General features: G+C 54.4%; 1 protein-coding gene and 1 long non-coding RNA gene across 5 annotated transcripts in view; both read left to right on the top strand.

Moving 5' to 3' along the window:
• ILRUN (inflammation and lipid regulator with UBA-like and NBR1-like domains) overlaps positions 1 to 6,905 on the top strand; it is a 106,109-nt gene extending 99,204 nt beyond the window's left edge. For all 4 annotated transcript variants that reach the window (XM_086371240.1, XM_086371236.1, XM_086371238.1 and 1 more), the window contains one exon: positions 3,593 to 6,905. In XM_086371240.1, the coding sequence (XP_086227366.1) occupies positions 3,593 to 3,628 (36 nt within the window). In that variant the 3' untranslated portion in view covers positions 3,629 to 6,905. The remainder of the gene's footprint in view (positions 1 to 3,592) is intronic.
• A 5,620-nt stretch (positions 6,906 to 12,525) lies between these two features.
• LOC147346621 (uncharacterized) lies at positions 12,526 to 21,889 on the top strand. Its single transcript, XR_015153027.1, has 3 exons — positions 12,526 to 15,406; positions 17,482 to 17,671; positions 21,423 to 21,889. It is a non-coding gene; the product is annotated as an uncharacterized LOC147346621 (long non-coding RNA).
• Positions 21,890 to 26,253: the final 4,364 nt, after the last annotated feature.

The following is a 26,253-nucleotide window of genomic DNA, read 5'->3' as shown; positions in this document are numbered from 1 at the left end:
GGTGAATCCTCATAGAGAGGAGGGTGACCTTCTGCATCAGACTCAGTGAGCTTTGTAATCATGCTGTGATGACCTCCTTCTCTGCTTGTTGGAGTTTAACTCGGCTCTGTGGCACCATCTGATGCATCCATCCCTTTATCTGTTTTCCTTATTCGTGGCACAGTGGCTGTAGAAGAGATGTCAGGGATGCCAGGCTAAGGAAAATATTTGGCATTTGATTTTCCCAGGGGTAACAGTTGAAGAGCCGCTACGTCTCAGGAGAGAGTGAACACTTACCTGTATTGCCAAACCCTACTTTTAGACTGGTGTTGGAGACATTAGCCACCAGAACCTGTTCCATGGGGTCTTGGAACTCCGGTGGAAGCTGAAATGTGGATGGGCCTCTCGTTTCGAATATACGTCTATCCCACTCTTAGGAAAGGCACTTCATGCTTGGCCTCCTGCCATCAGACACCCTGGACAAGCTGTTCCTGGACTCTCCACCAGGCTTCTCCTGTGTGACTGGTATTGCGTTGCTGTGTTCTGTGATCCACTTGTAATGCCTATAATCCTGCATGTGGGGAGTCTAGATGATCAGGTAGTTTTGAAATAGACTCAGCTCCCTCTCTCTTCCTTGAAGTGATCGTAGTTAATCTGAGGGGAAGGAAGATAGAGCTTATTCTTCAAGCCGTGTTTCTGCACCAGTTAAACGTCAACAACTCCAATATGCCATTATCTGGATGAAAGGAAATTAGATGGCATTTTTCTTTCCAAAAGGCACACAGCACCTCAGTCAGTAAATAGGGGGTCACCGATAATTCTTAATCTAAGCTAGTTAAATACCACACTGCATATTCTAAGGACCAGAGTCTTCAGGTGGAAATCTGAAAATGCCTGTATCTGTACTCCTCTCTCTGCCAATTGCTTGGGATCCATTCACTTTATCTGTAATTAGGAACGCACGACCACTCCTTGGCAAAGTCATCAACTCCCTTCTCCAAACATTCCAGACAAGTCACAAGGCTAGTGCTGGCTTTATAAAGGCCCACATGAAGTGTGTGAAGCTTCCGTCTGGAAAGTAGTCTAATTTAGGGTAAAGGGGAAAAAAAATTCATAAAAGACAAAAGCGTGTTTGTTTTTCAGGGTTTCTTTTCTCTGTGCGTGTTTTCCTGCACGAAGCCCTTTGAGCATTGTGTTGGTTCTGAATCTTACAGGGATCTAAGCCTTTGTCGCTCTCCTTGGATTGTAGTTCGTCAGTGAACGTTGTCAGGAAGTACTGAGAGCAGCGTGTTTTAAGCTTCTTTAATTTCCGCCTCTGGGGCGTGTGACCCTCCAGCCAGGCCCCACACCATGGGGTCTGAGAGCCCTCTGCTCATGCAGGCCACACTTGAGCAAGTGGCTGGGTGTGTGACCACCGAGGTGGTGTGACAGCCTCCACTCGCCTGCTGGCAGCACAGTGAATCGGGGACTTGCAGACCTGGCATTTGAACCAGCACCGCTCCGCTCGCCAGCTCTGTGCTCCCAGTCAGGTTGCTGCCTCACTTCTGTGAGCTTGGAGGGCGTACTCACCCCGGTTTGTCTGTGTCAGAATTTAGGAGAACATTCTCACCTGCCCCAGCGGCACCCAGCACACCGCTGACGCTGTATCGCTGTTGGCCTGTCTGTCCCCCATTTCTACCTCTCCGGCAATACCACCAAGCAGCTCGAGACCTGTATCTGATCTCTCGAGGCTTTTTATGGGGGAGGAAATAAAAAGGCAAAAGGCAATTTCAGTGTTTTCCACTGGCGGGGAAAAAAACTGAAAACTTGAATCTCATGTTCCCTATTCTTGGCAGCTTTGACCTCTGGTCTAAATAAGTGTGATCAAAGGGCTTTTTTTTCCCTTTAGAATACTGTTTTTCAGCCTCCTGAGTTAGGTACTTTGAGTCAGCTCCTAGAACCTTAAACCTGTAAGTTTAAAGGAGCAGTCTGAGATCCTTTGAGGGGAAGGGACTTTACTCAGGGCCACTTGGAGAGCTAAGTGCAAAGCCAGGAGCAGAACTCAGATCTCCTCCTGTTTCTGTGGAACCCACAGCCCACCGCCTTGGGAACGAGTGCGAGCTGTGCATCTCGAGCTAACCACCCCCAGGGAGCCCACCCTCTCTGGGACCTAGGAGGCTGTGACCAGATGGGTGCATGACTCGGATGCGTGTGTCCCCAAGCCTGGGTGGCTGTTTAAAAACTTGGTATAGGGGACTTCCCCAGTAGTCAGGTGGTTAAGGCTCCACCTTTCAATGCAGGGAGCACAGGTTCAATCCCTGGTTGGGGAACTAAGATCCCACATGCCACACACCATGTGACCAAAAACAACAACAAGAAAAACTTGGTTTGGAAAGGCCAATATTCTTGTGACTTAAAAGGGTCTGATGCTGCAGGTAGTAGTCTGAGAAATACCTGTCTTCTTTCAGCTGTTAATTCAGTAGTACTTACTGGGTGCCGATAAGCACTGCTCAGGGACAGGTGTGCTAGAGAGATGGCAGCAAACAAAGGGATTTGTGCTAATCATTGGCAACCCTGCAACCGTGCACTTTTTTACATTTTTTTCCCAAAGGAAAGTGTCATTTTTTAAAGAAAATCAGATTCTAACCATCCATGTCTTTAACAAGCTAATGGTCCAAGGGCCCTGCTGCTTCTGAGTCAGCTTGGGATGTCGGACCTTTCTTGAGGCTAGTTCCCAGTTACCTTTGCCCACCCAGGTCTTGGCATTGACCCGGTCTCTTCAAGGCCCACGCTTCAGGGAGCTTTGGAACAGGGAGGCACAGGACGTCCTCCAGCGAATTCATGCAGCTGCTTTTGGGGTTGGCACCTCTTTGTGTCTCATTCTTAACATAAGGAAAAAGGGAAACTCTGGTGCTTTCTCCACCAGCCAAGCAGCAGGGAAAACGCCTTTGGAAATTTGGAACAAACCTTATCATCACATGGCCAGGGAGAGGCAATGTGAAGAGAACAAAGATCAGACCTGGGCTTGACTCTTGGCTCTGCCCTTTACTACCTACATGACTTTGAACAAATCTCCTCCTGTCTGCGGTCAGATGGGCATAACAACACTCAGCCTGGCCTTTGGGGTGAGAGGTGAAGACAGTGTACGCCAAGCCCCTGCCTCCATGCCCATCCTGGGTGCCTGCTGGACGGCTGCTGCCTCTGCTCCAATGTGTGTGCTGCTGATACGTGTGTGTGTCGTCAGCCCACAGCGGCCTGCATCTGAGGTCAAGGTGCAGAAGGCTGTGTCCAAGGATCTTTAGCAGAGATGTAAGGTGTTGTCAGGAAGGAGGGAAGACTTTGTGACCTGGGTGGAGGGAAGTTGGTACCAGTTGATGTAGAAATTGAGAGATGAGGAGTCTGCCCACCAGCCTCAGCTCTCTTGGATGATGTCTTTGAGGGATGAGACTCAGCACCTCACACTGTGCCGATCTGTGGCCTCCCGAGGATTTGCATGGCAAAGTCAGCCCTCGAGCCATGTTTGTGCCTCGGGGCTTCCTTCTGGCTCACTGGGAACCGTGGGTTCTTTTGCTCGGGTTGGTTGCCTCGTTGTCCCTGCTGTCTGCCACCACTGACTGTGTTCACTCTCTTCCAGGGGCTCCACGGGCCTTACCCCTTCGGCCAGTCTTAAACGGGTGTCAGCAAGAAGAAAAACTAACAAAAGAAGGCTTGACTCTGGGGGGGGAAGGGCAGGGGGTTCCTCTGGATTGCAGACCACATCGCACGGACCCCTGGCTCTGACCCCCGTCCTGGAAGAAGAGGAAGACGCAGAAAAGACTAGTTTTGAGTAAACTCAGTGTGCATGTGTGAATGCCGAGTCGCAGGAGTGGTGTTGAGGCTACCAAGAAGAGATCCATGCAGCCACTTTGGGCTTCGTTTGTTAGGTGTCAGTCTAACAAGTCACTAGGTTGCTCGGGAAGGAAAAGAAAAAAATGTTTAAATGGGGGAAAAAAGCCATCTTTTTAAACAAAAATTATTTTGCCTACAGACAGGTTGTAGTTTTGAGCACATGTTAATTTTCTTCCCCTCTTTCCCCACTTTTTTTTTTTTTTTTACTATTTTTTTTTTTTTTTTTTAGATAAGGGATAACATGCTGTTTATAGAATAGCTGCTTGCTCTGGAAGTGATTCAGGTCAAAAGCTGGCGCGGCCTGCTCAGGACCGTGCGGGTCGGCGCTGCAGGACGACACCTGCCTCCTGACTCCTCGAGTCTCTGACCCCGTTTTTTTAATGGCACCAGCCAGTGAATTACCACGCTTTTCCTCCTCTTTTCTCTTTAATCTTCTGTTGATGTACACCTTTGACATTTGTATGCGTCAACCCTGTGGCTTGTTACCACCAGAACCTCTCCGAAGACCAGACTTCCCTGTGCGGCCAGCAGTGGAAGCCTGGAGGACAGAGCGCAGGTGACGGAGCTTCTGAGGCCGAGAGGTGTCCGCCTGCACACGCGTGTAACAGCTCAGATCACTTCCCTTCCCGGCGCCGGCACGCTCACCGCACAGCTCTCTCGGATGCTCGGCACACAGCGGCTCCCCATTCACTCTGGGAGCGGTGCCTCTGTGCTGCGTGCGTGCATGCGTGCATGTGCGCCCTGTGCCTGCACGCAGGGGTCGGTGCTGCTCACCAGCGAGTGTGCAGCAGGCGGGTGTGAAGGTGCCCATGCTTCTCGGTTGTCACACAGCTCCCTCCCCCGTGTCTCCCTGCCGTCGTCCCGTGCGGTGTCTTCTCAGCCTGTTAGTGGAGGCTGTGTTATTCGGGTATGAAAACGTAGCCCCAGGTGGGGGACTCGCCACAGGGAAGGGCCACGCTTACTGACCGCGTGATCTTGGAGACCACGTTTTGCCGGGAATGAAAGGACCCTGCCCCAAGCAGGATGCTTAGTGACTGGGAGGAGGCGGGCTCGGGGCAGCCCCGCGGAGCCCGGGCGGACAGGCCGGCTGCTCACAGGAACGGGTGGCCCCACGGGCACCCTGTGGGTTCTGAGCAGGCTGGGATGTGGACGCCTCCATGGGGAGCTGGAACCAGGCCAGAACAGCTGTCTGCCAAAGATACAAGAATATGCAAAGGCCCTCTTCTCTTCTCAGCCCCTCCTTCCCTGAGTCTTGGTTGGTTTGATAGCCGGGATACAAATCTAGGGTGCGGCTGCTGGGTCGCCTGCCTGTTGCCACACCGTCCCCCTCCCCGGGGGTGTGAACCGGCAGGGAGGCCAGGTCGATGAGGCAAGGGGTCGTATAGCCTGGGTGTGGGTGAGGGTCTGCCTGCCTATCTGTCTGTCTGGGTGTCTGAGTTCTGAACGTGTGTGTTGTTTGTGCCTCCTCATTCTCTTCTGAGACTGTTGTTTTTTTAAAAGCTTGACTGTGAGAGAAAAGCTTGTATGAAATTCCCCCAATGCCTCCCCACCTCCCCCCCACCCCAGAATAAAGGGGGAGTAAACTCTGGTCCACTGGAGGAACCCCAAGGGAGGGTGGAGCCAGGCGCTGAGAGGGCGGTGCAGCTGGGGTGGACCAGGGCTCACCCTGGGGCACCCACTCTCTATGCACACCAAGAGCACCCCATTCCCAGCAGAGGAGAGGGGAGTCCCTGCTGGGTTCCCAGGCTACCACAGGCCTGAGCCAGGGGCTCACGATGGCTTTTTGTTTGAAGGCCCTGCCAGGCCCAGACTGCCACCACTGTTGGTACCAGCCTCCCAGACACTGCCCCCACTGGAGCACACCCCCGCTCAGCCCCTCCTGGCTTGCTGGCATCACATCTTCAGCTGCCCGCATGGGATGGCAGGAGGCTTCACATCCCCTGGTTCCCAGCCTCCTGATCTGCCCCACACCAGCCACCCCTTCCCCTTGCCCCACGGGGAGCTGCCTGCCGTTGGTTACTCAGCATTGGCTTCCAGGTCACCGTCAGTGGGTCTGGCCCTACCAGGGGGCTCCTGCTCCTCCTCTTGCTTCTAGGCAATCTCACCTGGCAAGGTAATTGTCCCAAGCATGTGGGCTTCCCTCCCAAGAACAAAACCATTTCTGTATGTGTCTTCAGAGAGGTGGGCTCCTTGCCGAGACCAGAGCATGCACAAGCTGTGGAGTAGGGGTGGGAGGAGTCTGAGGTTGCCCCAGGACCTGGAGGCCCTTGAACCATCATCTGTCTCCTCTCTCTGACTTGAGTTCCGAGCAAGTCCTGGAGTCCCTCTTCCATCCTGGTGGGACGGCAGAGGCTACCCCCTCAGTTCCTCTTGGACTCTTTACCAAATGGCAGGCTGCCTCTGGGCAGGACCACCTGTGTCTAGCAGGCAGGAGGGGAGGCATGCGCCATCCTTCAGGACCTGAGTCCACGGGGGAGGCAGAGGGGCTCAGGCTTGCGAGGAACCTCTCTGTGTGCATGGAGTGAGGTGTGTGTGGGTGTGTGTGCACGTGTGCATGCTTTTTTTCTTTTTGCCACGGGGACAGTTGAATTTGGGGCATTTTTCTACAAGAAACAAGCTTTCTCTCCCCCATCAAGGACTGGCCGTAAACTTTAGTCCATCAAAGGCACTTGTAGCCAGAAAAGAACCTCACCAGAACAGCTGGTGTGGCCCCAGGATGGCCAAGGAGGGGAGAGGGCTTAAGAATAAACACCTCCCCAAATCGAGTGTGAGCCCCGGCAGGAGAGGGTGGTGGGGTTGCCAGGCCCCAGAAGTGCAAGCCGGTTCCCTGCCCCACCCCGCCCTGCCTTTTTGCTGTTTCCTTGGGTGAATGCTGGAGCAGCTTAGCTGCTGCTTCCTCCTGGACACTGGCGTGTAGCAAGCGAGCTGGGTGGGTGTTCCTGGTGGGGCCTCGTGGTGCCTGGGAGGAGATGAAGATGAGGAGGTTTTTCCTTACTGTATAAATGAATATTTGTATGATTAAATTAACACACACCAAAAAAAGAGAAACAAAAACCCTATTTTCATGTGTGTCAGTGACTTTATCGCGCCCTGAAGCCCTGTGTAGCCTGCTCTGTGACCCGGTCATGTGACCAGAATCTCCTTGCAGTGGCCTTGCGGTTCCCAGGGCCCCTGCCATGCCTCTGTTAGGCACTGCCCCATCCCCAGCACAGATGTACCGGTTAGTGTGGACCAGCAGCGGGCACTGTGTGGACACGTGCTGCATGTCAGGCCCGGTGTGGGGGTGATAACACCAAGCACCACCAGCCTCTCCTACTGGAGAAGCAGACAAGGCTGAGTTGGGACTGGGACTTAGAAGAGAAGGAACCTTTTCCCTGATGTGTTTCCTTGGTAGTTCTGGTTGATTTCAGATTAGATGCATTTTTGCAGAACCATTTAGGGCCCACACTCCAGGCAGTTGACAAGCAAATCTGGATCCTACCCCCATGTACTTTTGTGAGACAGACCTATGACCTTGGCTAGGAGATGGTGAGGCAGGTTTCAAGGTCTGTAGCATGAAAGAAACTTAATTGACAAATGCATTAGCAAATGGTGGGCTCACTAGATCCATGCTTTCATGACTCTTGGGAGCTCAGAACTCAGCTTTGTCCTCAGCCACATCACTCTTGTGTGTATGTTGAAGGGAAAGTGAGATCAGAGGGGGAAGAGAGTTACTTGTCACCCAGGCTGGGACCCAGCACATCGGCTCCCAGATGCTGGCGTTTTCACTTAATTGCGGGCCTTCACCCTGTCTAGCAGAGCTGAATGTTCTAAATGGTGGCCCTGGCGCTGAGCCAGAGTCTAGGATGTAGGTATGGGGAGGGGGATTCCCCAGCCATCGCCCTGTGGGCAGTTTGGTGAGGAAACTTGTGGCCACAGATTACACGAGACAGAGGCGCCACAGAAGAACCGGTCTTGGCCACAAGGTCTCTGTATAGCGTGACACGGAGCCCAATGCGAGGGAGACTGGCCCAGAGACCCCTGGGGTGAGCACCTTGCCTCCGCCCGTGCCGTGTGAGTGCTCCCGCATCCTGCTTCCTTCCAGGTACCCGCGGCTATTTGTTTTCTGCAGAAGAAGGGCCCCCACCCTGTCACCTGGGTCTTCTGGCAGCTCAGACCCACTCCCAGGCCTTCCCCAACACCTCCGCCACTGGACAGTTATTTGCTTGGCAGAATCTGTTTGTCTTTGGGGCTGTAACCTGTCAAGAAGTCACCAGGCCCTGGGAGAAAGAAGCAGATTTGATGGTAGCTCCTGGCCGGAACCATTCCCACGGGGGCTAGGTGACAGGGAGGGCGCTCAGCCGAGCTTTTGTCTGGGGGTGTGGTGGCGGAGGTTGCAGTGGTGTGGGCCCAGCCCTCCAGGCAGAGCAAACAGGTCTTCTCGGCCACCTCCCTGTCCCAGCTCAGGTGGTGCTGGGTGCCTCCCACCCTGTTCTTGGGAAGGCCCCTCCTTTATCTGCTTGCTCTGACCCGGCCACTTTCCCAGACACCGCGTGGTGTCCAGCCCTGTCTGGCGGCCAAGAGAACAGGCTCCAAGGGCACTCATGGCCGCCCTTTATTTCAATAATTAAGTAATGGGAGCTGGAGAAGGAAATGGCAACCCACTCCAGTATTCTTGGCCAGAGAATCCCATGGACAGAGGAGCCTGGCAGGTTGCAGTCCATGGGGTTGCAAGAGTCGGACACGACTTAGCGACTAAACCACCACCACCACCAGAGCAGGGAGCGGGCAAGGCTGCTTGAGAAGGGTATATGAGTTTGGGAGTCAAGAGTGTTCAGAGAATGGATTCTGACAAGCTAGCGTGACTGACGGATGGGCCTCAGATACCTCCTCTGTAAAATGGAGATGTATTGGATTAGAAAGCAGGACTTGGGTGGAACTCACAGGTTTTTAAAAATATTCTGAGGTTCTGTGATCTGGAATAGTGCTTCTCAAACCTGACTGTTAAAAATGCAAATTCTGATTTAGTAGATCCTGCGGAAGAGGACAAGATTCCACCATTCTAACAAGCACCCTAGTGAATGGGCTCTGCTAGTCCTCCGACCGCACTTCACGTGAGGATAGTAGGTGGTGGTCTGAAGGGGTTCACCCACCCCTGCAGCCACCTGGGCTAGGAGACCAAGCCAGATCTAGCCAGGGCTGTGTTGTCCAGACCCACGAGAATTGGAGGGAGCTGAGATCTTTTAGAACGGTAATGTTCAAGCTGGGCCGTGGCTCCCCGACATTTCCCAGGGTTTATCCAAGGCTGTGATTTCTGCCTTAAATATTATTTCTAGCGTTCTGTTTTTCCATCACAAACAATAAATGTCTGAGTGTCCACCATAATTATGGTACTATTGGCTGACCAACTCCTATTAAACTGTTTATATGGATGACCTCATTTAACCCTTACAACCTTCTAGACGTAGCAGCCAGCCTGGTGCTCAGTTTGTGAACAGGTAACCCTGGAGTGTTCCGACTCCCTGGGAAACGTGTGAAGGCTGGGAGCATGGTGTAAGCAACCTCGACTTCTCCCAGGGGTGTCCGGGGGCTCCTCTGAGGGTGCAGAGGTGGCGGATGGATGCACAGCCCGCAGTTCAGCGGGGAGGTTGGGGCAGGAGACGGTGTGGCAGAGTCATCAGAGACCATTTAAAGCCTCAGGACCAGATGAGGTCATCAGAGGAGTGGCCGCGGACCTGACCCCATGTGTCACACACTCCCTCAGTCTGCCGGGTGCCCCAGCTCCCTTCTGCAATGATCTCTGATCAAGGAGACTTCTTACTCCAGTGGCTAAGACTCTTGCGTTCCCAATGCAGGGGGCCAGGGTTCAATCCCTGATCAGGGGACTAGATCCTGCATGCCACAGTTAAGACCTGGCATAGCCAAATAGATACAGTTTAAAGACAACGGCCCCCACCTCCCACCCCCCGCCCCTGACTCACCGCTCTGACCGCTCTCCTATCCGATCCCCATCCTGTCCCTGACCCCTGTGTCCCTGCGGATGGTTATAGAGTCACCGAGGGACTAGATGGAACCAGGTGGCCGGGGCCTGGGGGGAGATTGGAGCCCCAGGAGCTTGTTGCTTACTTCCTGTGGCCCAAATCCCTAGAGCCCCAGAGCCAACTCTAGGAATTCCTCCAGCTGGGCTTTGGGAAAGGGAGAAGTCTGAGAGGGGCGGGGCTGTGTGCCTGGGGCCCAAGGAGCAGGGCCCTGTGGTGCCACCCTCACCTACCCCGGGCCCACCAGCCCCGGCCAACAGCCAAGATGCTTAAGATCCCTGAGAGGCTGGACCGTGATTGCTTGAGGCCTCTGAGCAGCCAAGGCCCCCCACGCACACAGCGGTGGAGAGAGGGGACTCCGGCTGAGCTGTGTAGGGATGTCTTCCCAGCCCTGAGCTGAGAGATAGACAGAAAGGGGGAGTGTGGAGGGCGGGAGCAGCCCTCCGGGGTGCTGGGAGTGCGGCCACTTGGGAGCTGGTGCGGGTGGGCCCGTGGCCAGCAGAGGGCACCACGTGGCCGAGGCCTTGTCTGGAAAAGATAAGACACCAGCCTGGCCTGGCTCCCGCGCCAATAGCTTTTCCAAATCCTCACACCTCCAGGGCAAGTGTCAGCTCTGCCCACCGAGCCTGGCTTTGAACCCGGGCTCTGCTGCTGCTCTGCTCTGTGATCGCTCAAGTGTATGTCAGCCCTCGGAACCTCCATGTCCTAACCTGTGAACAAGGACAGTTCTTTTTCTCCAGAGGGATCATGAAAATCAAAACCCTTCGTAAAAGTTTAGCATTGCATACCTGGCGCAGGTGAGTGTCCAGTATGTGGTGGCCACTGTTATTTTTGTGACCCTCCAGATGGAGGTCTAGCTCCCAAGGAGAAGGGGACTGGGACCCTGGGCATTTGGGAGGCGGAGTCCAAGAAATCCACAGCCTGCTCAGGAGTCTCTCCCAGGACCACAGCAAGTCCTTGCCCTGAGGGTATTCCTTGGTCGGGGTGGGAGTTGGGAAGCAGGAAAGGACTGTTCTGGAAGAAGGTCCAGCTCCCTCTAAGAATAGACTCGAGGGGGAGGAGGCGGTCCTCAGGGGCTCTCAGCACGCTTGTTGAGTGAGGAAACGACCGCTTGTGTAGGAGACACAGCCTCGTGTGGGACTGGCCTGACTTCTGCAGGCATACACTGCTTAGTCCAGCGCAGACCTCAGACTGTGGGGGCTCCTAGAGAGGGGTCAGCGACTCACAGGTGCGCTCAAGGTTGAGAACGACAGCCCAGAAGCCTGTGGGAACTGGTTCGGCCGCTGTGGTTTACCACTTCCAAGGGCGGAGCGCCGGGGCTCACACGTTTGCTTCCAGGTGCCTGCAAGGACTGTATCAGGGCCAGGGACGCAGGCCCGGCCACAGGTGGGCACCAAGATAGACTGGCATCCCACCCTCGTGGCATTTCCTGCTTCCAAAGGCACCCGGACCCCCTGAGCATCTCCAGCTCTTGCACGCTTCTGTCTTCACTTACCTCTCTCCCCACATCCTGGCTTCCTGGCAGTTGAGCATGCTTTAACCAGGAGGGCCGGGGCAGTGGTTACCAAGATAGGTCAAGAGGGCTGTCCGTGTGTGTGCGTGTGTTGAGCCTCTGCCAGGACCCTGGATATGAGTCCTCCAGGGCTGATGAAGACACGTCCCTGAGAGGGAGACGGGCAAAGTGGGCATGGTGGGGAGTGGGGTAGGCTGAGTGTCCTGTGAGAGGAGCCCATGCAGGAGGGTCTCAGAGAGCCAGCCCTCCCTTGAGCGCCTTGGGTTGGGAACAGTGACCATTCAGTGTATCCCCAAAGGTGAGACCGGAAAGGGCCCAGCGAGAAGGGGCCTTCTCTCCCCAGGGCCCCCCGGCCAGTGTCAGCTGCACCCCAACCCGGCTGCCTCCAGGACACCTGAGCCAGTGGGGGAGCCAAGGTCCCCCAGGGAAGAGAGAGAGGTTGGGAAGCAGGAAGTGACTCTGGCTGGCTCCGATCCCCAAGCCAGGCATCCAGGCTGGGGGCATCCAGTGAGGCCAGCCGTGGTGGTGGTTGGGCCCCAGGGGAGGCAGCCTTGGCTCTGGGGATTCGTTTGCATGGACCTAAGTGGAATTTGCATCTTTGAGAAGTTCTAGCTGTGGGAAGGGAGTGGGCGCCAGGAGCTCTTAGTCAGGCCTTCCGTCTCCCGCCTCCCTCTGGATGGGGTGGGCGTGGGGGAGCAGGCCCTGTGCCAGCCAGCCACCACCTCACCCAGGGTGACGAGCTCAGCTGAGTCCCAGTGCCCTCGGCTCAGCATTCAAGCTCTGTCCTGTGTGGAACACAGGGGCTCAGAGAAGCAGAGCCGTCTGCACAGCTGCACACGCATGCCCACACTCGCAGCATGTGATCCAACATACATGTGCAGTTCTGTGCACCACTCACACGAAGGAACGTGTCTTCACACAACATCTGTGCCCTCCATGTACTGACACGCGTGCAGGGACACGACCTTAGTTCACACACAGACACGCCCTCGGGGTCACGTCCTCTCACACCAGCATGTGCCCACACCAAAGTTCACACCTGTTTCCCACATTCATCCTCAATAATAGTTGATGGTTTTTACATTTTCGCTCTGAGTCAGGCATGTTTGAAGTTCTGTTCGATCCTCACAACAAACTTCTGAAGCACGGTTTTTCCTTTGTCATTGGTGTGTACTGTACACACAGTAAAAGAACATAAAACTCAATGGATTTGGCTTGATGAACTTTTTTTTTTTCACTTTAATTTTTTGGCTGCACCAGATCTTTGTTGCTGTGCGAAGGCTTTTCTCTAGTTGCAGCGCACGGGCTTCTCCTTGCGGTGGCCTCTCGTTGCAGAGCACAGGTTTTCAGGCACTTGGGCTTCAGCAGTTCTGGCACATGGGCACAGTAGTTGCAGTTCTTGGGCTCCAAGGGCTCAGCAGTTGTGATGCACGGGCTTAGTTCCCCCAAAGCACATAGGATCTTCCCGGACCAGGGATCGTAAACCCATGTCCCCTGAATTGAAGATGGTTCTGTACCACTGGACCACCAGGGGAAGTCCAATGAACTCTTTCTTAAGTGCACGAATCATAACTGTCATTTCACTCAAGATCTAGAACGTGTCCACTCCCCCAGGAGGCTCACCTGTGTGCCTTGTCAATCAACAGCCACACAAGAGAAGCCAGTGTCCTGTTACAATAAGTATCATTATTATTCCCATTTAAGAGATGAGAAGACTGAGGCTCAGGCTCCTGGTCGCATACTCAGCAGTGGCCAGACTGGAGGCTCTGACTTCAGACCACCACACCACATAGATGGCTCTTCTTACACAGTGCCCACCTCACACTGATAGAGGGCCATGGTCATAGAGGGGTGGACGAACCTATTTTGTTTTTTCCATGAGGAAAGCAGCAGAGACAACTTAAGCTTTGTTTTCAATCTGCCCTTAAAAGGGCACAACTTGGCTCAGGAAGGATCAAAGGATCGGTGAACTCTGTGAGCTCAGGGCTGCTGCTCCTGCCCTGGGGCACCGTGTATCCATGGGGCGAGAGATACATTTGAAAACACTTCTGCCCCAAAAGAAGCCACCTGAACACTTTCTTCGTGCCTTCCATCAAAGGAGCACTCATGGCAAAGCTTGATATGCATTCATTCATCCATTCATTCTGTGAATAGGTATGTAGTAAGTACTTACCTACCTGGTGCCCAGCCCTGTCCTAGGTACTGAGGATGCAACAGTGAAACCAACACAGAATACGCCTGCATCACGGAGCTGACAGACAGTGAAATACATGGCATTTAGGTAGGAGAAAGGGAGAAGCAGGAAAGGATGGGGTGAGAGGGGGGAATACAACTTTTTTTTTTTTTTTTTGGCTATAACATGCAGCACACGGCATCTTAAGTTTGCTGACCAGGGATTGAACCTGTGTCCCCCTGCAGTGGAAGGGCAGCCCTAAACCACTGGACCACCAGGGAAATCCTGAAGTGCAGCTTTAAACAGGTGGTCCCCATGGAGAAGGTGAGGGTTAAGGAAGGATACGAAGCAGCTTTGCAGCTATCTGGAAGAGCATTCCAGGCAAGGAGAATGGCCAAAACAAAATAATGGCACCCTTTTAGATGCCAGTTGTGGGTCCTGTGAAGTGTAGACTGGCATCTGAACCCTTCGCCCATCGGGGCAGTGTGACTTTGGTGGGCCAACTCTTCCTCTCTGGGCTCCATCTCGTCACCCGTAGGAGGTGAGGCTTCGACAATGAGCTGCCCTGTCCACCTGCGCACTCCATCCTCATGGACCTGCCCTAACCAGCAGAGGGGCATCTCTGCCCACCCAAGTTCTGGCCCTGGGACCTGGCCACCCGACTCCAGGGCTGGCCACATACTCCGGTCCGGGACCAGACCGCTCTAGATGCAGGGGCCAGGGTGGCAGTCGGGGAGGCGCTGGCACAGTTCCGGATATTACAGCATTTCCAAACAAAGCTGTGTGTGTTTGGGTGAATGGGGTGGAGCTACTTGGGATTTGTGTGCGCCCTGGGTGTCATGTCCCAAACATACGCCGTAGGCTTATTTGCATATTTATTGTTGAATGCAACAGTGGACAGTAGGGTCCCTCCAGACGCCACCCTCCCTGGACACTCCCAGGCCTGGCTTGTCTCTGGAGGATCTCTCTCCTAGGGACCCCCTGACCACCTCCCAAGGTTGGCTTCATGTCTTGGCCCTGTTCTCCCTTCCTTTAACACCTTTAGTTTCTCGAAGTCCTCCTTAAGGGAAATGCTTACCCAAGACCATCTAGACAAAGAAGGAAATGGCAAAGAAGGAGATAATGACAGGCCCTATTGAGTTATTTAGGAGTTGCAACTAGCTGTAAGTAACAGACGTGAACGGCAGTGGCTTGAACAAGATGGGGATTTACTTCCCTCTCGTTAAGTGCAGAAGTCTGGAGCTAACGTCAGGGCTGGCTTCTGGCCTCAAGGCCATCTTTCTGGCAGAGTGTAGCCACCACAGCTCCAGCTATCACATTCCCATTCCAGGCAGAAAGGAGGAAAGATGGACTCAGTCCCCTTTTAAAGGAACTGTCCTGGAATCCCTACCCAAGAACTTATTTATATCCCCCTGGCCAGAATTTGGTTAACTTCCTTCTGTCTCCAAGAAATGCTGGCGTGATTTCATCCAAGGTAATTGGGATTCCATTAGTAAGAAAGAAGAGAATGGATACTGGGGAGACAGTTAACACTTTCTTCTCTGTATATGCCCTGAACTTGTCCATCTCTACCTTGAAAAACCTTGTGCTGGGACTTCCCTGCTGGTCCAGCGGCTAAAACTCCGCACTCCCAAGGCAGGGGGCCTGGGTTCAATCTCTGATCAGAGAACGACATCCCGCACGCCAACTAACAGCATCCTGCAAGTGAAGATCCTGCGTACTGCAACAATGATCGAAGCTCCCGAGTGGCGCGACTAAGACCCAGCACAGCGCACACACACGTGCACACGGACAAACTGTGCTCCTGCCTCTTCCTGCGGAGTCTTCCGCCCTCACCCCACAGTCATCTAGTCTCTGGTAAGGAGCACACGGTACATTTTCTGAACTTACTGGGGTTGCCACAACAGAATGCTCCTGGGGGTCACTCAAGTGAAAGGGGGAGGGTGGAGTTAATTCTCAGAACACAGAATACCAGCCCTGGGATCCATCAAGAGGGAGTGGTAAGGCCTCTCCACCCCCTGCTCGGCAGGGATCAGAGCAGTGGATAAGCCAGGCCAGGCCCTGCCTCCAAAGAGCTGACGTTCTGAGGGAGAGAGACAGCCATCATACAGACCCAAACCTCATGAAGCTTGGTTCAGGGACTTCCCTGGTGGTCCAGTGGGTAAGACTCCACGCTTCCAATGCAGGGGGCCTGGGTTCAACCCCTGATTGGGGAACTAGATCCCACATGCCGCGCAGCTAAGAGTCTGCATGCCGCAACTAAGACCCAGCGCAGTCAAAATAAATCAATCAATTAAACACTTAAAAAAAGAAGATCAGTTCAGACTGCCCTAAGTACTGAGAAGATAAATCAGAGAAAGGACGTAGATAGAGATTAAGCAGCTGGTCGGGGAGCACCAGGCACGCACTTAGTGAGTGTGCTGAAGGGAGCCCTCAGGAAAGTGGCCCCGATTCCAAAGGCTGTAGACCCTTGAGGGGCAGGGGATGAACACGGCTCCAGATGAAAAGCCCCGGGGCAGGTGTCAGGTGCTGGGACTCTCAGCCCAGGGGGCCTGGCCCAAGCCTGGAGATGAGACCAAGAAATCTCACAGGGGAGTGTGTGTGGAGGGGAGGTGTCCTGCGCAGGACCAGAGCTGTTTAGAAAAGCTAGTGGAGGGCTTCCGTGGTGCCCAGTGATTGAGATTCCTCCTGCCAGTGCAGGGGACGCAGGTTCCATCCCTGGTCTGGGAAGTTTCTGCATGCCTGGGAGCAGCTACTGAATGAAGCCCATGAGCTCTGAGCCTGTGCTCTGCAACAAGAGAGGCCGCCACGATGAGAAGCCCTCGTGCCACAACTAGAGAAAGCCCGTGCTCAGCAACGAAGACCCAGGGCAGCCCCAAAATTAAATAAGTAAAATTAAAAAAAAAAAGAAACGCTGCTGGGTCCAGACACCTAGTGAATGTCGAAGGCCCAAGGCTGTGGACCCCGTGGGTTCCTCTGAGTGGCCCTCCCTAGCAGACCAGGTCTTAGATGTGTGGCTGAATGGACTCCAGGAGGCCCCAGACCCTCACATACCAGGCAGACCTCCTGGCAGCCCAGCGAGCTTGGATGGAGCCAGCCTACCCCCAAACCAGCCATGTAAGAGAAGTGGCTTTCAGCACTGCAGGCAGAGATGCTGGGCCCTGAGTGCTCTTGTCCCTAGAAAGAGCGACTTCAGGGTGCTGGGGGAGGAAAGAGACCCGGCTGGCTCCCCAAGTCCCTTTCTGAAAACCCTGCTGTCCCCGACCTTGTGTCTCACATTATATCTCTGAGGCCCTTCAGATCAGATCAGATCAGTTGCTCAGTCGTGTCCGACTCTTTGCGACCCCATGAACCGCAGCAAGCCAGGCCTCCCTGTCCATCACCAACTCCCGGAGTTCACTCAAACTCATGTCCATCGAGTTAGTGATGCCATCCAACCATCTCATCTTCTGTCATCCCCTTCTCCTCCTGCCCTCAGTCTTTCCCAGCATCAGGGTCTTTTCCAGTGAGTCAGTTCTTCGCATCACTTGACCAGAGTATTGGAGTTTCAGCCTCAGCATCAGTCCTTCCAATGAACACCCACGACTGGTCTCCTTTAGGATGCACTGGTTGGATCTCCTTGCAGTCCAAGGGACTCTCAAGAGTCTTCTCCAACACCACAGTTCAAAAGCATCAGTTCTTTGGCGCTCAGCTTTCTTTATAGTCCAACTCTCACATCCATACATGACCACTGGGAAAACCATAGCCTTGACTAGATGGACCTTTGTTGACAAAGTAATGTCTCTGCTTTTTAATATGCTATCTAGGTTGGTCATAACTTCCCTTCCAAGGAGTAAGCATCTTTTCATTTCATGGCTGCAGTCACCATCTGCAGTGATTTTGGAGCCCCAAAAAATAAAGACACTATGTCTATAATGTCTTTTCTCCCACAGGGGCTCCTTGGAGCCTTCATGGACCCCCTACGAGAACGTTATCTACCCCCTCCAACTCCATCTGATGCAGGAGAAACACTGAGGCTCAGAGAGGAGATGGACTTGCCCAGACTCCCCAGAGGGAAAGGGGCAAGGATGGAGGTGGAAAGGCCTGAGCTACATTCTGCTGTCAAGGGTCTTAGATGCCGAGGTAGGGCTTTACCCTGTGGGGTCAGCCACTGGAAACCCATGTTCATCCCGGGGACTGCTGTCCTCACGCACAAATACTGTCACCCGTTTCTCCCATCGATTGGCCCAGAAGGTGTATCGTATCTCCATTTGACGGTACAGGAAAGGGAACGCTGAGGAGGTGGAGATCCTGGCCCAAGGCTTCAGGGCATCTGGGCCACGTCCTCTGGTTCCAGGCCTGCCATTGGTGCCCAGCACTCCTGTGACGGTGCTGAGAGGCGGGTGGATGGGTGAGACGTGGGCTCCGCGTCACTTACACCCGGCCAGGTGTGATTTGGGGCAGTTCACTGATCCGCTGGGCCTCAGTGTCCCCCGCCCGTGAAATGCGGCTAGTTCCTGCTTCACAAGATCTTCTGCAGACAGTGCCCGGCTCATGCCACCTGAGGCCCCCACCCTCCTCGTGGGGCCAGGCAACAGCTGGGGGGCAGCTCCTCAGTGTGCCCTGGTGCCCCCTCCCCGCCCTGGCCCACGGCCAGAGAGGCCCGCCCGAGCCACATCGTCCAGATGGTACCATAAAGCCATCCCGAACCTGGGCTGCCCAGGAACAAACAGCCCTTCCCGGCCCCTCCCAAGAGGCCACACCCCACTGGAGCCTCACCAGGAAGACACCTCGTCCCTGCCCGGGGTGAGGGCAGCCACTCAGGGCCAGCTGCCCGCTGTTTTTTTTTTTTTTTTTTTTCGAGAAAGGGGAGGGAAAGCCAACCTGGAAGGCTGAGGCCAGGGCAGGGAAGTGTAAGGAGGAGGACCCCTGAGCCTGCCCCCTCCCCATCTCCTCCGCACCTTCCTTCCTCCTGTTCTCAGGTCCTTCTCCCCCTTCTCAAGAGAGACCCACTTCCCCTCTGCTGTGTGACCTCGGGCACCTCACTGACGCTCTCTGAGCTCTAGTTCCTCCATTGGTGAAGTGGCCCCCTCCCTGGGCGGGTTCTGGAGGCTGAAGCATGCTTCAGGAGGCCTCTAGCGAAGGGCAGCCCTGGCCCCTCGTGTTGCCCGTGGCAGTTTGGAGTGGGGGAAGGGTAAGCCTTCCCTGGATCGGCAGAGACTGGAAGCTTGGAGAGCTAAAGGTCCCAGGCCAGGCAAGGAGGGCCCATGTCCCCTCCATCTGGCCCCCCAGGAACTCTTCCCTTCAGCTTGATACCCCCAGAGGGTCCTGCTGGACAGAGCTCAGGCCTCAGTTTTCCCATCTGTGCAATGGGAGGGGCAAGGTTGGTGTGGGAGTAGGGAGGTGGGCTAGGGTGGGGCCCCCGGTGTCTCAAATGGATCAGGCACCTATATGGGAAGACCAGTGTCTCAACCCCGACCCGCCCTTCCCAACCCCTTGGTCCCCAGGACTCAGGCTTTCTTCTCTGAAACCTTGATCACCTCCGTGCTCAGCTTCCCTCAGGCACAGAGAGTTTGTCCTGTACAGTGAAATCCTCAATTACGGGCCGCCTGGCCGCTATTGTTTTCCTGTTTCCTGTGTGCTGGGAGGGCTGGAGCACAGTGGCTCTCGGGCCAGGATACCAGGGTGCAGCCCCCACTCCACACTTGCTGCTCTGTTACCAGGAGGTAGCGTGGCCTCCCCTCTCTCAGTTACCTTATCTGTAGAATGGGCTTGATGGTAGAAGGCCCATTTCATAGGGTCCACGTTCAGCTTGAACATTAAACGCATAAACTTCTGGGAACCTACGGGGTCTTGCCTGGTTTCAGGAGTAATATTCCCCTCCACCTGGTTGCAGAGGGCTCACTCTGATGCCTGCCACCAGCCCCTACGTGTGGAAAGGCTGAGCCATGGGAAGTCGGCCCCAGGCGTGCATGGCCAGCATGCAGGTCAGTGAAGGCCTGGTGGTCAGAGGACAAGTCAGTGGTGGACTCTGCTGGGCCAGGTGGCCACCTACTCTGGGAGGCGTGGAGATCAGGGGCCCTCATTCAACCCACTTACCTCCCCTTGGTGGGGCCTTGGCTGCCCCCTTGCCTTCTCTGGGTCTCAGACTCCTCATCTGTAAACAGGAAATAAGAACTTCCTCTCGGGGCGGGGGGAGTGTGTGGAGATGAAACGAGAGGGCGTGCGTGAAGTGCCTGCCGGTCACCGTGAGTGTTGCTCAGGATGCTGACGGGGAGTAAACTCAGGGACGGGGCCCGGGGGTCCCCTCCCACAATAGTGGGGGATTGCGGGCAGGTACAAGGAGGACCCCCAGGTGGCTCTGGTGGTAAAGAACCCATCTGCCAAGGCAGGAGATGTTAGAGACTTGGGTTGGATCCCTGGGTTGGGATCCCCTGGAGGAGGGCATGGCTGCCCACTCCAGTATTTTTACCTGGAGAATCCCCACGGACAGAGGAGCCTGGCGGGCTACGGTCCAAGGGGTGCCAAAGAGCCGGACACGACTGAAGCGACTTAGCACAGCACAGCGCTAAGGGCCCACAGGGACCTAGTCAGCTTTCAGAAGACCAGGCTGGGGCCCAGACAGGGAAAGGAACTTGTGGCGGTGGCACAGCAAGTCAGACAGAGGTGGGGCTACAGCCGGATCCCGAGCCCCTGCCCAAGGCCCTTGACCCGCCCACCCTGAGGAGGAGGAAGAGGGCGTCTCCAGCCTCTGCTCCCCTCCGACCCCCATGCTTCCCACCCACTCCTACCTCAAATGCTCTAAGACGCCTGGTTAGGTAAATCCTTGCTCTAAACAGCTCTGCTACTGCCCAGCTATGGGCAGGTCGTCTCTGTTTTTCTCTAAAATGGGGGTAAGACGACGACTGCGCGCAAGATAGTTGTGGGTGCCCATCAGGTGACCACCTACACACACACACACACGCGCGCGCGCACGCACACACACACGGTACACACACAGCACACACACACCCTACACACACACACGGCACACATGCACACAGTACGCGCGCGCGCGCACGCGTGCACAGTACACACATGGTACACGCACACGCACGCACGTGCGCACACACACACACACACACACACGGTACTCGCCACCCTCCATGCGCCAGCGAGGTGGGCAGACTCGCCGGAGATCACAACGCTCGTCTGCCCTCCCGGGCACTCACGCATCTGCTCATGCAGGAGAGCCGAGCTCAGGGGCCCCTGGGAAAGTTTCGCACCTTACCCCCTCTCCTCTCCAAGTTCTCGCCTGTCCCCGCGGCCTGAGTCCCAGCCCCGTCCTCCCACCCCAGAATCCTTCCTGTCTGCCCGTCATGGCGGCCAGCCTGGGTTCCCCAAGGCCACGGCGCTCAGCTGGGCACACAGTTAGGGCTGAGTAAGAAGCAGTGAGGGAGCATGGTGGGGGGGCCGGGGGTGCGGGGAGCGAGGGGGGAGCCTGGACTCAGGGTGAAGGTTCCTGTGTGACACCTGAGATGCTGGGCGAGTCCGCTTCCTGCAGCTGCTGCCAATTGCGTCCAAGGCTGGGTGCGGGGATCCTAGCTTCCCCGACGTGACGCAGAAGCCATGTCTGGTGGCCAAAGGGGGCAAGGGTCACCGGTTGGGGGTAGGGCGGCTTCTGGGGGCCCTGAAGCTGCCAAGCCCAGCAAAGGCTGCACGTGGCAAGATGCCCACTAAGGTGGAGGGAGGGTCTGGACAGAACGCCCTCCTGGGAACTGACTGACTCTGGGACCCCTTGAATATCCCAGCCCATGTACCGGCCGGATTGGTTGGCTTTGCATGCTGGCTGTTTCTTACTAGATGCGTGTCCCTGAGTTAATTAACCTCTCTGCCTCGGCTTTCTCATCTTCAGATGGAGGTGTCATACCTACCCCATCGGGTGATGATGAAAATTACATGACACTATGCAGAAAGGGCATCGGTTCCCATCGCCTGCACCACCGAAAAGCTTCTGCAAGTGCAAAAAGTCACATTATTTGTTAGTCACAGGAACAGAGACTACAAGAGACTGAACTGAAGCCACACGGCAGGCAGAGCTGAGGAGGGACCAAGACTCCCGCTTGGTAACTTTAGCAAGAGGTGGCAAAGCGCGGGGCTGTGCGCGAGGCCCTGGAGTCAGGCTAATGGCCTGCCACTCACAAGCTCGGTGACCTGAGGCAGCTTCCTAAGCTTCTCTGTGCCTCCTGTTCTCCATCTGTAAAATGAAGATTATAATAGCACACCGGTCCCCGTAGGGTTGCTGGAAGCAGTTAATTTGTGTCAAGTGCTTGGAGGAGTGCCTTCGTGGAGTACCAAGAAAACAGTTCAGATAGTGCTGTGTGACCTTCAGCAAGTCCCTTCCCTCTCTGGGCCTCTGCTTCACCCCTGGAAAACGAATCGTTAGACTAGTTCAGCCGGAGGTTCCTTCCTTCTGGCTTTGACGTCTGCCATTCTGGGGAGTGGAGGCGCGATCCCCACTGTTTCGGTCCTCACACCCCTGAGGGCAGGGTCCCTCTTCAGCCCCTGTCTACCCTTCTCCTCTCCCCTGTTCCAGGAGAGACACAGGCACCAGAGGGGGGGGTGGTGCTGGCGGTGAAGGAGCAGGGAGGCAGCCCAGGCTGGGGCAGTGGGAGGGGATAGACGCCTCCGACCAGCTCTCTTTCCGGTTCCCACTGCTCTCTGTGCCCCGGGGGTGGGCAGGCCCCTGCTCCCCTCTGACCCGGGAGGGTGCCTACCAAGGCAGGGCTGGCTTGCCCCCTCCATCAGGACGGAGGAACCCCCAGGGGAGTCCCCTCCTTGGCTCGGCAGAGTCAGGCAGGGTTTGCCCAAGAATGAAGACAGCAGAGACCAGGAACCGAGCCCTGACAGCTGGGGAGCCTCAGGCCGGGGGACCCCCAATTCTCTGAGCCTGTCTTGCGGTCAGCGCAGACTAGGCCATGTCTTGGGCCCTCCTGGACCTGGTGACACAGATGTCCCAACCCAGGGAGGTAAGAGCTCAAAGTTCCCGACTGGAAACCCCGGACCAGGAAGCAAATGCTACTCTCCTTCAGCCCTCCCCTGACCCTCCCCGCACCTGCGGCCATTGTTTCCAAGGAAATCAGGCCTCAACCAGGAGGAGGCAGCCTCCCTTCCACCCTCCCCACACCCTCTGCCCTCCCCAGGGACGTTCCCAGGCCTCCCTCAGCCCCACCCCATTTCCTTCCCACTCCCTGGCTGGGGCCTCCAGCTGCCCATTAGTCCATCTTTCCATCCATCCATCCATCCCTTTACTCCACACATAGCTTTTTGCTAGACACTGCACTCGAGGCCACGGATGCCTATAAAATCTGACAAAGCTTCTGTCTCTATGGACTCCCTGCTCAGGGCAGGAGACGGAGAAGCAGAAAGACTGTTTGATAAGGTGAGATCTGTGTCCCGATCCCAGGGCCCCCGACACTGGCAGGATCGGGGAAGGCTTCTCAGGGGAGACGATGCCCATGCTGGACTCAGTGATTAAGTATGAGGGCACATGGAGAAGTCTGGAAGCGAGTCTGTCAGTGAGGGCCTGCTGCACTCACTGTTGGTCACCAGTGTCTGGAACAGCGTAACGTGCAACTGGTGCTCAGTGTGTGTGTGTGTGTGTGTGTGTGTGCGTGCGCACTTAGTCGTGTCCGACTCTGTGCGACCCCATAGACCGCAGCCCACCAGGCCCCTCCGTCCATGGGATTCTTCAGGCAAGAACACTGGAGTGGGTTGCCATTTCCTTCTCCAAAAGGAATTACAGAAAGAAAGAAACTGATGTCACTCAGTCCTGTCCTACTCCTTGCGACCCCATGGACTGTAGCCCACCAGGCCCCTCTGTCCACGGGATTCTCCAGGCAAGAGCACTGGAGTGGGCTGCCACTTCCTGCTCTGGTGCTCAGCAGGTGTTGGAACAAGTCACAGTGTTTGGGGACAACGTCCCACAGCTCTTGGAGCTGAAGCGGCCGCTGTGCCTGTGAGCTGAAGCATCGTGGGTGCTAGTGGATAGGACCACGTGGCGCCTCTGGGGCCCCAGAGACCCCACACACTTGCTCTGAGGGCAGTAGGGGGCCACGGGGGCCATAAGCGGCCCAGGGACACCCGCCTCACCCTCCGTTCCCTTCCCCGATCTAATCTTCTGATCAGCCCTGTAGCAGCTGCCCTTTCTCTCAGCCAAGTCCATATCATCTGGTGGTTTGTGGAAATAAGCACATGTTAAGCACCTACTGCATGCCAGATGTTTTATTGGGAGCTGGAAATGAATTGAACAGTCCTGCCCACACATTACCCACAGTCCAGGACTGAGACTCATTATGAGTATAGTTGATTTACAAGGTTGTGTTCAGATCAGATCAGTCACTCAGTCGTGTCCGACTCTTTGCAACCCCATGAATCGCAGCACGCCGGGCCTCCCTGTCCATCACCAACTCCTGGAGTTCACTCAGACTCACGTCCATCAAGTTAGTGATGCCATCCAGCCATCTCATCCTCTGTCGTCCCCTTCTCCTCTTGCCCCCAATCCATCCCAGTATCAGAGTCTTTTCCAATGAGTCAACTCTTCGCATGAGGTGGCCAAAGTACTGGAGTTTCAGCTTTAGCATCATTCCTTCCAAAGAAATCCCAGGGCTGATCTCCTTCAGAATGGACTGGTTGGATCTCGTTGCAGTCCAAGGGACTCTCAAGAGTCTTCTCCAACACCACAGTTCCAAAGCGTCAATTCTTCGGTGCTCAGCCTTCTTCACAGTCCAACTCTCACATCCATACATGACCACTGGAAAAACCATCATAGCCTTGACTAGACGAACCTTTGTTGGCAAAGTAATGTCTCTGCTTTTGAATATGCTATCTAGGTTGGTCATAACTTTCCTTCCAAGGAGTAAGCGTCTTTTAATTTCATGGCTGCAGTCACCATCTGTAGTGATTTTGGAGCCCAGAAAAATAAAGTCTGACACTGTTTCCACTGTTTCCCCATCTATTTCCCATGAAGTGATGGAACCGGATGCCATGATCTTCATTTTCTGAATGTTGAGCTTTAAGCCAACTTTTTCACTCTCCACTTTCACGCTCATCAAGAGGCTTTTGAGTTCCTCTTCACTTTCTGCCATAAGGGTGGTGTCATCTGCATATCTGAGGTTATTGAGATTTCTCCCGGCAATCTTGATTCCAGCTTGTGCTTCTTCCAGCCCAGCGTTTCTCATGATGTACTCTGCATATAAGTTAAATAAACAGGGTGACAATATACAGCCTTGACGAACTCCTTTTCCTATTTGGAACCAGTCTGTTGTTCCATGTTCAGTTCTAACTGTTGCTTCCTGATCTGCATACAGATTTCTCAAGAGGCAGGTCAGGTGGTCTGGTATTCCCATCTCTTTCAGAATTTTCCACATTTGATTGTGATCCACACAGTCAAAGGCTTTGGCATAGTCAATAAAGCAGAAATAGATGCTTTTCTGGAAGTCTCTTGCTTTTTCCATGATCCAGCAGATGTTGGCAATTTGATCTCTGGTTCCTCTGCCTTTTCTAAAACCAGCTTGAACATCAGGAAGTTCACGGTTCACATATTGCTGAAGCCTGGCTTGGAGAATTTTGAGCATGACTTTACTAACGTGTGAGATGAGTGCCATTGTGCGGTAGTTTGAGCATTCTTTGGCATCGCCTTTCTTTGGGATTGGAATGAAAACTGACCTTTTCCAGTCCTGTGGCCACTGCTGAGTTTTCCAAATGTTGTGTTAGTTTCTGGTATATAGCAGAATGATTCAGTTTTACATATATATATATGTTCTTTGCATATTCTTTTCCATTATGGCTTATTACAGGATCCTGGCTACAGTGCCCTGTGCTATGCAGTCGGGCCTTGCTGTGTATCTGTTTTATATGTAGTAGTTTAGATCTTCTAATCCAAAACTCCTACTTTGTCCCTCCCATACCCCCTTTCCTCTTTGGTTACTGGAAATTACCATAGAACTCACAGTTCCATGTCTGTGAGGCTGCTTCTGTTCCATAAATAAGGTCATTTGTTACATATTTTAGATTCTACATACAAGTGATATTATATATTTGTCTTTCTCTTTCTGATTTACTTCACTCAGTATGATCATCTCTAGGCCCAGCCATGTTGCTGCAAATGGCATTATTTCATTCTTTCTATGGTGAGTAAATGGGAAAGAAAATGGCAACCCACTCCAGTATTCTTGCCTGGTGGATTCCACGGACAGAGGAGCCTGGCAGGCTCCATGGGTTGCAAAGAGTCAGCCATGACTGAGCTCATAGGACAGGACATGGTGAGTAATATTCCACTGTGTATACACATCTTCTTTATCCATTCATCTGTCAATGCATATTTGGGTTGCTTCCATGTCTTGGCCGCAGGTATCTTTTTGAATGAGAGTTTTCTTGGCATATATACCCAGGAGTGGGATTGTTGGGTCATATGGCAACTCTGTTCCTAGGAGGATGGGGCCTTTTAATCTGGGGTTCATGGAGGGGCTGCAGGGGGTCTGTGAGCCCCTGGAATTGTGTGTGTATTCTCAAGTAGATTCTCAAGAGTGACCAGCTCCCCTCACAGGTCAAGACCCATGTGTGTATGGAAGAAGGTTGCTTCCTCAGCATTGCGTCTGGACTCGGCTGAGATAGGTCAGGCCTCAGGACCTTCCAGTCGTAACCTGACTCTGACTCTGCCCAGGACCCTAGACCCTCCCAACCCT

Source organism: Bos grunniens, chromosome 23 (genome assembly GCF_055505025.1).
Source record: "Bos grunniens cultivar Pamir isolate PY7600 chromosome 23, Bosgru_T2T1.0, whole genome shotgun sequence".
Lineage (NCBI taxonomy): Eukaryota > Metazoa > Chordata > Mammalia > Artiodactyla > Bovidae > Bos > Bos grunniens.
This window is presented reverse-complemented; position numbering and strand designations above follow the sequence as displayed.